This window comes from Alexandromys fortis, unplaced genomic scaffold, assembly GCF_014885135.2.
Source record: "Alexandromys fortis isolate MF-2015 unplaced genomic scaffold, M_Fortis_MF-2015_v1.1 scaffold_5, whole genome shotgun sequence".
Lineage (NCBI taxonomy): Eukaryota > Metazoa > Chordata > Mammalia > Rodentia > Cricetidae > Alexandromys > Alexandromys fortis.
In genome coordinates this window covers 14,489,364-14,501,511 of record NW_026067924.1, presented here as the reverse complement: position 1 = coordinate 14,501,511, position 12,148 = coordinate 14,489,364, and the positions used below count along the sequence as shown (strand labels likewise).

General features: G+C 44.6%; 1 protein-coding gene across 1 annotated transcript; it reads right to left on the bottom strand.

The window, feature by feature from the left end:
• Positions 1 to 1,609: 1,609 nt before the first annotated feature.
• Positions 1,610 to 11,569, bottom strand: Nrsn1 (neurensin 1). Its single transcript, XM_050142406.1, has 2 exons — positions 11,381 to 11,569; positions 1,610 to 2,008 (listed from the first exon to the last, which is right to left on the bottom strand). The coding sequence occupies exons 1-2, from the start codon at positions 11,567 to 11,569 to the stop codon at positions 1,610 to 1,612; spliced, it is 588 nt and encodes a 195-aa protein (XP_049998363.1).
• Positions 11,570 to 12,148: the final 579 nt, after the last annotated feature.

Below are 12,148 nucleotides of genomic sequence, written 5' to 3'. Positions count from 1 at the left end.
CAATATCCACTGGTGCCAAGATAGAAGCAAACCCAGGAAAGGTGTTCAACACAGATGTTTGGGGACCCTGGGTAAGGCTTCAAAGAACAAAATTCTAGAGGTGTTTCCATGGGAAGGCAGAATACAAGAGGAAACCAGAATAATTTCTCCCAAACCTGGTAGATGAGCCCCACGGAGGCGGCTGCTTGCCCTGTGAGTTAGGCGGCAGGACGCAAAATTAACAGCACACACGAAGACCACTAACTGCTTCATTTATTCCTCCATTTAGTCAGGGAAACATCAGGGCATATTCAGTCTCAGAATGGAAAATTACAGGTTGGAGAGAAAAGAGCCACGTTCGGGATTGACAGCGCGGTTCTGGCCCCGCTCATTCACATGTTTGAGTTTCCCTTAGAAGGAAGAACATGTATACACACGAAGACAAAACTTGAAGGAACACGCACGAGGGAATACCAAAGCCATACCTGTCCCTTTCCTCAGTCTAATCTACACTGCAGATTTGGTGAAAATGTGAGGGACAAGGGGCACATCTCGGAAATCATAACGTTTGGGGCTCAGTTTCTCCTATTTGAGGACGAAAACTCTTTTTAACGTTAACACCAGTCTAGGACTTCTTATTTAAGGCTAGCTTGCTCATCTCTATAAATGCAAGGCCGCATCATCCAGCCTGCTTGGGTTGGATAGTTGAGGTAAATACTGTAAGGTCTACAGGGTTGGAGACTCTAGGAGTCCAGTTCTGAAAAATACCACCCCCATACAAGACCATCATAAATATTACCAGGAAAGACTCATGACACATGGCTGGAAAAAAAATCATATACTTGAACGGGAATGTTCTTAGAGCCTCATAGGCAAGTTGGGGAACTGAGGCCTGGGGAACAATTTTTATTTTTCTTCTGCAAAGTCAAATGGCAAAGTTAATGACTGGAAGTCAAGCTCCCCAGCTGGTAACCTCTGTCAGATACTGCATAAATGTACACTCCCAATATTATTATTGTTGCTGTTTTTTTTTTAAACCAAGATTCCAAAATTGGCAATTTTATCTTTTTAAGTGGAAAAGAATCTGGAGAAAACAAAGTGATTTATGTGGACCACTGGTCCATTTCTATTCGTACTTAGGACTTTTGTGCTGCGATAAAGTGAAAAATCTAACATACCAGATCAAAAGTCAGGAAACTGCTTTTCCGTGAACACATGATGAGAATCATACACCGAGAGAGACATGGAAGACAGCGCCACATGGGAGGGTCAGAAAAACAAATGAGGAAATCAAGTGGATCATGGTGATAACTAGCGGGCTGGTCTAGACTGCTCAGTGCTTTCAACGAACACAGACAACAACACAAGGTTGAGACACCGGAGAGATTAGCTCTAGAGGGGCTGGCAGCCCCTGTCAGAAGTGGGCGCAGATTGACGACATATAACAGCCACTGTCAACTGACCTAAGCCTGCATGACACTGTATCCAGCTCCACATGGCTCTAGGGATAGGTCACTGCCAAATGCCTGTCACCTCAAAAACTGGCTGCCCTTTATTTTTTTATTATTTTTTTCTTTTTAAATGATGATGCACATGAATCAGAGAGGGGACGCCTGAGGCGGAGAATATTTCAAGTGGATGATTGGGGCTGCACATTCTGAACTCTGGACAAAGTGACTGGGATCTTGGTGTCCCCTGGGCCTGGAGCTTTAGTGACAGGCTGGGTATGGGCTTTGATGTCTGCGATTCGCTCTTTAAACTTCTGCTGAAGGAACTTTTCTTCTTTGGAATAGCTCTTGGCAAACACGGACATCAGTAGGCACCCTGCCATGGATGTGCCCCCAATGCAGAAGAGCACAGCCCCCGCTAGCTTGCACGTGTCCAGGGCGCCGTTGAACTGCACAGCATGTGTGTCAACCATCATGAAATCAGCTTCACCAAAAGCTTCAATTTTGGGGGGCACAAGAAAGCCCACTGCCAGGATAGTTAGTCCGAGAATCACAAATACAGTGCCTGAGGTGAGTCCGACCTAGGGAGACAGGAGAGAAGCGGGAGAGGGTAAGCAGCTGGCTCTTTCTGCTTCCATTCAGTCACAAGGGCACCACCCATTTCTTCAGAGTTCTGGGATATTCCCAGCCACCCCCAATGTACATGAAAGATCAACTTAATTGCATACCTAAAGGGGGAGGTGAGAGGGAATTCCAGCCAGAAAGCACAGTCCTAAATCTTGATTGCTGATTGGACAAGCTGAAGGAACCGGCTTTCATTCACCTACCTTGCTTGGTGTTGGGGAAGAAAGAAGCTGCCCTGATGTCCAGAGCTGGCCTCACCCTGTCCTTGAAAACCTTGATGTCCCCAGAGGCTGCCATGTCAAAGTATGCTATGGCAAGCACAGCACATCTCATAGTGTTAGCTCAGACATGCTTAACCTGTGACCATGATGGAAGAACACAAGACCAAGCCACTTCATGATTCTGTCATAGCTTCTATAAAACAAGGTCATCGTGTAGACTGCTCCTTCCAGCCAACAGGCCTGTCTGTTATGCCTTTTCCCAGCAAGGCCGCCCTTTCACTGCAGTCTACCTTCCTTATAGACAGCTTCGTCAGAGAGTTGTCTAGACAATACAGAGTGCCCTTTTGCTTCTGTAGCATCCTCTCAGAATCCCCTAGCCAATGCTACACCCTATAATCCATTCTTTCTCACTCCCTCGTTCTGTTCCTGGGGTGTCATTATCTTCACTGCAACCCAGAATGCTCAACTAACAGATGTGGTTCTTGTATTTGGGGCCTGAGAACACTGACAACCTTTTCATTGCCGACGCCTTTCTCAAGTAATCAGGGAAGAAGGATCGACAGACAGCAGGTAAAGCTGTGGAAGCTCCAGAAGGTCAGTCCCTGGCTAAAAATAGAGCCACTACAGAGTCAGGGCCTGGCAGTCATACAGGTGACCCCATGCTGTTTCTTTTCACATGTGATTGAGTGGAGTTTGTGCAGACGCCAACGTGTAAGAGCAAAAGAGGGAAGACAAACGGCTGTCTTAAGTGCAATGGTTATGTTAGGCTCTCACTTCTGTAACCAAATGCCTGGCAAAGAAACCTAAGTGAGCAAGGGTTTGTTTAGGCTCAAGGAAAGACAGTCCATCATGGTGTGGAAGGCATGGAGCAAAGACAAGGCTTGCTTACATCTCATTGGGTCAGGAAGCAGAGGAAGGGGACTACAGGAGTCAGTGGGTGTGATGGCTAATCTTGGCTGTCAACTCGACTACAGCTGGAATCAACTAAACTCAAGTGGCTGAGCAAGGCTGTGAGATATTTTCTTGATTGGGTGGATCATGGAAAGCGGGAAGATCCACTTCTCCATTGCTGGTGGGAGTACAAACTGGTACAGCAGCTTTGGAAATCAGTACAGAGATTTCTCAGAAAATTAGGTAACAACCTTCCTCAAAACCCAGCAATACCACTTTTGGGTATATTCTGAAAGGATGCTCAATTGTATCACAAGGACATGTGCTCAACTATGTTCATAGCAGAATTATTTGTCATAACCAGAACTTGGAAGCAGCCTAAATACCCTTGACCAAAGAATGGATAAAGAAGATGTGGTACATTTATACAATGGAGTACTACATAGCAGAAAAAAATAATGACATCTTGAAATTTGCAGGCAGATGGATGGATCTGGAAAACATCATATTGAGTGAGGTAACCCAGACCCAGAAAGACAAGTATAATATGGACTCATTCATAAGTGGCTTTTAGACATAAAGCAAAGAAAAACCAGCCTACAATTCACAATTCTAGAGAACGTAGACAATAATGAGGACCCTAAGAGAGACATACATGGCTCTAATCCACATGGGAAGTAGAAAAAGACAAGACTTCCTGAGTAAATTGGGAGTGTGGGGACCATGGGAAAGGGTAGAAGGGGAGGCAGGAGGAAGAGAGGGGAATGGAGAAAAATGTATAGCTCAATAAAAATAAATAAAAAAAGTGGGATGATCAATCATAAGCCTCGGTCACACTTTCTGGCATCAGCACACATAAGAGGGTGTGGAAGAAGGAAGTTTCCCTTTTGTTGCCTGCTTGCTCTCGCTCATCCTGTTGCTGAGGTACTCCATTTGCTGTTATCAAGATCTGTTTATTTGGGATTTCGGTGTAGGCCAAAGACTCGCAACTCTCTAGGAATCCCCTGAGACTCCAGCACCAGATTGAGATTGCTGAGAATCCAGCCTCGTGGACTGAATGACTACTGAATCCTTAGTGTTTTGGTCAGGAAGCAGCCTTGGTTGACAACCCTGATCACAGCCTATGAGCCACTCCAATACTCTCCTATGTATTTATATGTCTATATATCTATGTGTCTTTATCTACATATTCACTCTATCAGTTCTGTTCCTTTAGAGAACCCTGGTTGATCCAGTTGGCGTTCTCCACCTTTTTCCTTTTATAGCCATTCTGGGACCCCAGCTCATGGGATGGGGCTTTCCATATTCAGGGAGGATCTGTCCTCAGTTAGTCCTCTGTGGAATTATCTTCACAGATACTCCAGTGATTGTTTCCTTAGTGTCCTAGGAGTTTCTTATTGCAACCAAATTGACAATGAAAATTAATCAACGAAGAGCAGGGAGGCAAAGTGATGTGCCCAGTGGTGATCAGAGCCCAGAGGGGTGCGGGCTCTCATCCTGCCATTTGTACTGAATCGTAGAAGTAAAGATACTTGGATGCTTGTATTACCATTTTCCCTATTTATAGGATGACAAATGATTATAGTATCTACGTTATGACACTGGGAAGGTTAAATATGACTGTGTTCAAAAGCACTTAACTTTGATTTGGTAAGTAACAAATTCTAATGACTAGCTGTTATGAGGGGAAAAAAAACTTTGGCTAACAGTATTAAAACATTTACTTATCATTTGGAATGAGGATTATTTAACACAGCTATCCATTCTTAAATATCTTTTTTTCATTTCCTCCCATTTCTAGTTGCTTTAAGTTAGAGCAGCAAATATATATCCTACCTAATCTTGGAATTAAACACGTTTATTTATCTGTTGAATTTTAGAGATCATGCATTGATTGAGGGGCTTGGCTAATAGAAGAAAAATGCCCTCATTAACTCATGACCTTGGCAAGGGCATCGCTGCTGTTTAGCATCAGGTGTGGCCCAGACACCATGTTAGATGCAGGTGCATTTAGTAAAGATGCTTATGAGAAGCAGAGATTTTCATAGTCACCATCGGAAGCCGCAGTCTTGGAGAAGCACTTTTCAAGCTTCTGTAAAATCAAGTATAATCTGGATCTCTATGATTCCCCTGCTTTCCTTATGCCCACAATACTATTCCAATTACTGTTTTGCATAGTCTCTTTCAATTATTTTAATTTCAAGAGTTTTATTCACCATATATGGGCACACCTCATATATACATGATACAGTGAAAAAAAAAAGAGAAACCAAATAAGACAGTGTGAACTTAATTAGAAACTGAGAAGTTGCTCTGCATAAGATGCAAGGAACAGGATGGTAAAATCATGTTTTTGGATTGCTAAATATGATGGTAAGTAAATTCACCTTCAGAGACTAGCCATTATTTATAACTCTTCAAAAATGACTCACATTGAAAAATTCTGGAAGCACAAACTAAATTAACTTAAATATCCATGGTGACGTGCTTCCCATGTCACTAAATTACCTCCCTCCCCAAGAACTGTGCTGGAGCGGAGAAAAATATATAGCTCAATAAAAACAATAATTAAAAAAAAAAGGTGCTGAAGATCAAAAACCAAGGAGAAAAGCGGTAGCTGTTTTCATTCACAGTTTCTGCAGAGCGAGGAAGGTGGCACCCCTGTCTTTTCTGCCTCGCCCCTTCAAAGTTCATACTCAAGCCTGACTCTCAGAAAACACTCCAGCCTCTAGCCTACTGCAGTGGCCCCCGGTGATTGAGCTCAGCACAGCCTGCCTCCCAGCTGAGCAGTACGCAAGACAAAATCCACTCTGAGAATATCACTCACAGGCAAAACGCAAACTGTAGCTTCCACATGGAGGAAGCTGCGACCATTGTCGGAACTAGAGGGTGACTGGACAGGCAGAGTGTCCTCTCTTTCCTTAAGAGTCTTGTAGGAGGAGGAGACTGTCATCACGGGCTGTCTGCAATCAAGGCAAGTGTCATGGAACCTCCAAGCAGTGTGCCCAGGGAGGGACTGAAAACAGGAGACAACTTGTGATGAATGAATGAATCAAGATGAACCTGCTTTTTAAATTTCCACGAGAATCACGAAAGGGAGGGAAGGTGATCCTGAGATCATGTCAGAATACTGGAAGGAACTAAAATTTGGGGAGCGATTCCATCAGGCACAATGTGGACTGTATCTGAATGTACTTGTGGGTTAAAGTCGTCTTCGGTCTAAGACAAAACTCAGAGAGCATGGACACACAAAGGTCATTTAAGGTTCTAAAGAAACCCTAGAGTTTTGTACAGCACCATGTGTTGGGAGGACCAGAATGCTGCTGGAGGGCTCCCAATAGAGCATCCTCAGGCTACGGGACAGTGGGGTCACTCTCAACGGTGAGTTTAAAGGTGACATCGTTAGGTGATGATGAACTTGCACAGCAGCAGCAGTCAGTGCCTGTGCTGTGGCTCCTGATGTCTACCTGAGCTATGCAGAGCGTGTGTGAAACCCATCCCCTGCTGCAGCCAAGGAGAGTTGCCTATAGAGGCGTTTGGGCTCCAGAAACCAGCCAAAAACTGCTGTTATTTTGACCAGCATCTCCTTTCTTTTTCTCCAGTGTGCTGGAGAAGTCTGGATCCACAGTGTGTGCCAAGCTGGTAGACAGAACCAGCAAGCAGCCTCTGCAGCCCAGCTGTTCTCGCATAGAGGAGGTAATAAAGACTGCCGGAGGCCAGAAGCTGCTAGGCAGAGAGGAGCAACCTGGGGAGGCAGGTGAAGGCCGGATGGAGGTAGGCGAGAAGGAGCCATCTGGGGTGGAGATCATTCAAAGCACATGGGGAGTGCGGGGGATTTTGTTTCCCCCCCCCTCCCCAAGGACTGCTGTTGCTTTCTCTGTAAGCCCTGAGCTCTGAGTAGTGACTCAACCCCTGGCCATGGCAGGGTCTTGTTCATCATTTCCTACCTACCTCAGGTAGATGCTGGGCTCAAGCGAAGCCTGATGTCAAACTTTGGCTCAGGTGCTTCTTCAGGCCTGACCCCATGCAGTGTGCTTGGCATCCCTCCACCGGGATAACAAACTTGCCCATCAGCCCTTGCCCTTCACAAAGATTATCCCCTCCAGCACACAAGCAAATGCAATAGCTTTCATATTCAAATAATGTTTTAGTTCCCATGTTCAATTCTTGGGGTCATTTCTAACCTTGACATCCAATCTTAGTCCTCTGCGATGCCATGAAAGCAGCATTCTCTTGGTTATCAAAGCTCCCGAGTCACATACTCCTGGAAGTATGTGTTTACCCCAGATTACAAGACACTTCTTAAATAGAAATACTGTCTTTTTTCCTCACTGTACTCAGAACACTGTATGGCTGAGGAGAAATTCTTATTGCATCCAAAGCTTTCTGTGAGCCTCTGGATGCATTTCCAGCTCACCGTGGACCCTTCTTTCCAAACCTGCACACTCCTGCTAGCTCAGTCTGGGTCCCTGCTGCCTGCTGTGCTCTCCACCCCTCCACATTTGCAAGGCACTTCTTTCTACCTTGGTGCCCTGCTTCTGCAGATGCACAGGGAGTCTCTACTGGGGTAAAGTTCTCCAGGCTGCTCCAGATGCTCACTTCCTTCGGCCTCCCAAACTCTGTGTGCCACTGTGCACCATGACCATTTCAATAGGAACAGGTAGCATGCTGGATTGTAATAACTTGCGTCTGTCTCTATTTAATTGTGGATGTCTATATTTTATTCAAAGGCAAGAAAGTGGACCTTATATAATCTATCGCATTTACCAGGAGGTCTAGTGTGTGCTGGGCCAACAAGTATTTGTAGAAAGAAAGATTGGCACCGAGATAGATGCCATGTATGAATAAGCAGGGAGGGCAGAGTACAGATTTGAACTCAGGTCCATGTGATTGTACTCTTTGTTCTCACTAAGCCTCTCCTGTCTGCTCACTGCTCAGGGCAGAGTGTTAGCTAACAAGGTACTCTAAGCACAGCCCCAAGGGACAGACTGGCTCGACTTTTGCAATTCCATAGTGGAAAGCAAAGGGGTTGCCAGCACCTTGAACTACCTATAGTTGCAATTTGAAAACCAAGAAAAAAAATTAGACAGGGTCTTACTAGGTCATGTGTGCAATGTGGCCTTTGTCTGTATTCTTAAAAGTTCTTCCTGAGAACATTTCCACTCAGCCTGCTTTGGAAGTTCCCCAGAATAGCCAGTCTCTGCCCTGAGTAGAGCAAATGTCACCAAGACAGACTCCTTAGGCTGTGCAGGCTGACATTAGGCTTTTATATGAAGGATTTTATTGGAATGTAGCCTCGGAGAAACTTCGACCTATATTTTTCTCAAATAGGCTTAACAAGATAGGGTACAAAGATTTTGGACCTTACTTGTGTAAGATAGAGGGAAGATATTAAAATTATAACTGAGTTGGTCATCTGTTGTGAGTTCTTTATTTTCAGTCCACATTTGTATATTGTTTAATGGTTTTGCAGTTCCCAGTTCACACACCAGTGCTCTGGACATACACAAATGCTTCAGTAGTCTTTATGTCAGTGGCGTTTAAAGATACTGGCAGTGTAAATATACTCTACTCATGCATATACATCCATTTATATGTATGGAGAGAGAAAAGAGGGGAAGTGAGAAAAAAGAGGGAGAGAACTTAGGAGGGAAGATGCTTGCCATTGGTGCAGGCCAGTAAGGATTCGTCTGAGCTGCGGTGTCTGCAGAACAAGGATGCTAACTGGTCTAACTCTAATATAGTTCTGTGACAATGGTATGATTTTGAATGAACATAGGTCATTCACACTAACAGTCATGTTACCCAATATGAAAATCACTAGATTTTCAGTTTTATTTTTATTTTAGCACCATGGTATTCTAAATGGCATGAAGTCATGACTGCTAACACATCCAAACCTTATTGAACATATAGCAGCCATTGTCTTAAGCAATTTCTAAGTACCATCTCAAATCTTCCATGGTTTCCATGGTGAGCGAAGCGTCACTACTCAGAGTTATGGGGTATGGAATGCAGGAGTGTGGGTTTGAATTCGTATGGGCCTGAGATAGGAATCTATGCTCATATTCACTAGGCTACACTGCCTCTTGATATACTGTGTTACCAACACAGCAGTTTAGGTCAATGTCTGGGTAAAATGTGTGGAACCTTTCAGAATAAGCAGGAAATGTTGGAGCTGGAGGAAACCCTGGACACCCTTTAAGGTCAAATCTTTTCAGAGACCTTCCCTAAATCTTCCTCCATTTCTTAAGCCCTGGGGCATTCCAGTATCCCTTTCGCTTCTGTGATCATTGCCTTTCCCCGGGTTGTCTCAGCTGGCACCTTCTGTACATTTTACGCCTAAATGACATCAAATCCATGAGCTGAGACAGTACATTGAATTTGCTGTTCGAGTTTTACCTCTCTTAGTGCAGTAGTTACGTTTGGTGTGACCCAGCCAAAGTCACACTCATGGTTTTTGCCTGTTCCTCTCCTCTATTAGATGTCTTCATCCAAGCAGGTCAAAGCATCATCCAGGACATAAGCTCAGGCTGAGGGCCTGAGATCTTGCTTGATGACTTTTCATTGACATATCTTGACAGCCTGGCTCTCAAACTTATTGCTAAGCTGGGCTGTTTTAAAGCATCACTGATAGCTGCCTAATCTAAACTGCCACTGCTCTTGCCTGGGTACTTTAACCACTTTGGAATGCATCTAGCTGTGTTTGCCCAATAACTTTTCTGCTCATTCAGTTACCAGAATGATCTTGGTAACATATCAGTCATCCTGAATTCCTCAGATGATGGAGTTCCCTGTTTCTTGAGGCAGCAACCTATGTCTTTGCTATTGTCGACAGGACCCCACAGAGACCATCTGGGCTCTTATTTTTCTGAGTTCAGTGTCTTCCCCAATTTAACTCTACTTCCAGACTGGACCTCTTCCCTCCTCCCAGGGGCTTTACAGTTGCTATGTTCCCAGCTCCAAACGACATTCAGCTTGAAAATATTCTGGTCTGCTCCACCAGCCCATGAGCCCATCTGTATTTGCCCAGTTTCATCTTTTCTGCCAACCTTTCTCTACCTTGATCTTTTCTATCCCTGTACTTCTGTGCCCATCTGCATTACCTCCTTCCTCCTATGTGGATAGCTGGTGTTACTTGACATGCTGTAGGGGCCTTTACGTAGGTACGCCAGCATTCATCTCCCTCTTCTTCCTGACTACAGAGGCATGGGCTTAACTGCCTTAAGTTTCTGCTACCTGGGGCAGACTATAAGCTTCACATGGGCAGGAAGTATTTTGTTTCCTGTTCATCATTTCCAACATTTCAACACAATCCTTCTACAGATGCAGTCAGTGCTGAGTATCTCTTGAGACACTGAATGGATTTTTCTAATGAGTCTCCTCAGAGCCTCCTCAGTCCTCTGAGCCACATGGTCCTCTATATGGTGAAGGCAGAGCTGGTTTATGACTATGAAGCCATGCCTCAGCCTTAAGGCTTGCTCCACACCTAATGGTTTCTTTCTAATAGTTGTTCTAATGTGCCAACTGATACTGAGTTAATTCCTTCTCTCAACCCTGTAATACAGCACATGAAAGAGCAACTGAAGGGAGGGTTTATTTAACTCACAGCTTGAGGGAATACAACCCGTCATGGTTGGGGAAGGCTTGGCTCCTACTGGAGTGGCAGGGGCTTGCTCCCTCTGGACAACCAGGAAGCACAGAGCAGGTAGGAAGCCAGGGTACAGTGTAAATATCAAAGCTCATACTCTAGGAACCCCTTAGTTCAGCTAATCTCCACCTCTTAAAAGTTTTGCAAACTCCCAAAGCAGCACCAGGGCCTGGGGACCAATGTTCAAATTCAGGAGCCTGCGGGGGAAATTTCACATTCAAACTATTGCTGATACCTGTCCAGACTGTAGGGAGGCTGAAAGAACACCATGTTCTGCACACGAGTGACTTCACAGCTAATGAGTGAAGTGGCCAGTTAATGACTAGCAAGACCACTAATTGCCTGGCCTTTGAACCCTCTTCTGTTTAATCAGCTTGTCAAGTAATTATGTAGTATTAAGAGGGTTTTTTTTTTTTTTGGTTCAAAATTTATAATCTCTTTTCCAAGGGAAGAACAATGCATTTAATGTCACCAGGATTGAGGCTCACACAGACAGCTTCTCAGTTCTCTGTAGCCCCAGTATTTTCCACATGTGATATTTTTTCTCTCAACGTTCCTTTCCTCACCTTCCAGAATACCGAGCTCCACCTATTAGGCGATCTCTGGATCTGGAAATCATCCTCATACTCCCAGATGGAGGCAGTGCAGTCCTCATAAAACTGATGCAGGTAGGACCGAACTCCATAGCGCTGGTACCCGCCCTCAGTCTCAGTCTGGGCTTGCTTGGACCCACAGGTGTTGCTGCAAGAAGTCATCTTCCCAGCTGGAAAGACAGCACAGACAGAGATCAGCCCTATGGGCTAATTCATAAATCCCAGGACCAAAAGGCATCTTAAAGGCACAAACCAGGCTGAGTCCTGCCAGGCCAGCCTATTTAAACAGGCCAGCATCTTTTCTTAAGGGAAATGGCACCTTTAAAGACTCATTAGGTTATCACCCACCCTTCTCTTCTGTTGGATGCAAAATCACCCCCCAGTAATTGATGTCCAGAGCTGGTTCTCCCCAAACAAAGGAGATACAACAGCTTCAGCCACTTAAATTATATAAAACACAAGGACAAGGTACACGAGAAATGGCAACAAAGAAGCCCTGACAGCTGACCTTGAATGTAAGAAATTTGTAAGCAATCTCACTGGCCATGGCGGAATTGGTCTTAGGTCATCCGGATCTTTAACCACATTCCTCTCTAGATTGTGTGCAGTATTCCTCTTAGTGATTTCCAACTTTGCATTCAGAGCTCATGAACTGCCTCTGATAATTTAACTGATTGCTAAGTCATATGGAAGCTTTGCTAGAAAGCTGTGGAGCAGCTAACATACTTCATTAATCACAAG

Coding starts and splice junctions, on each gene's coding strand:
- Nrsn1 (XM_050142406.1), bottom strand. CDS start 11,569: ATGACTTCTTGCAGCAACACCTGTGGGTCCAAGCAAGCCCAGACTGAG. Junction 2,009..11,380: donor GGAGCTCGGTATTCTGGAAG/GTGAGGAAAGGA, acceptor CTGTCTCCCTAG/GTCGGACTCACCTCAGGCAC.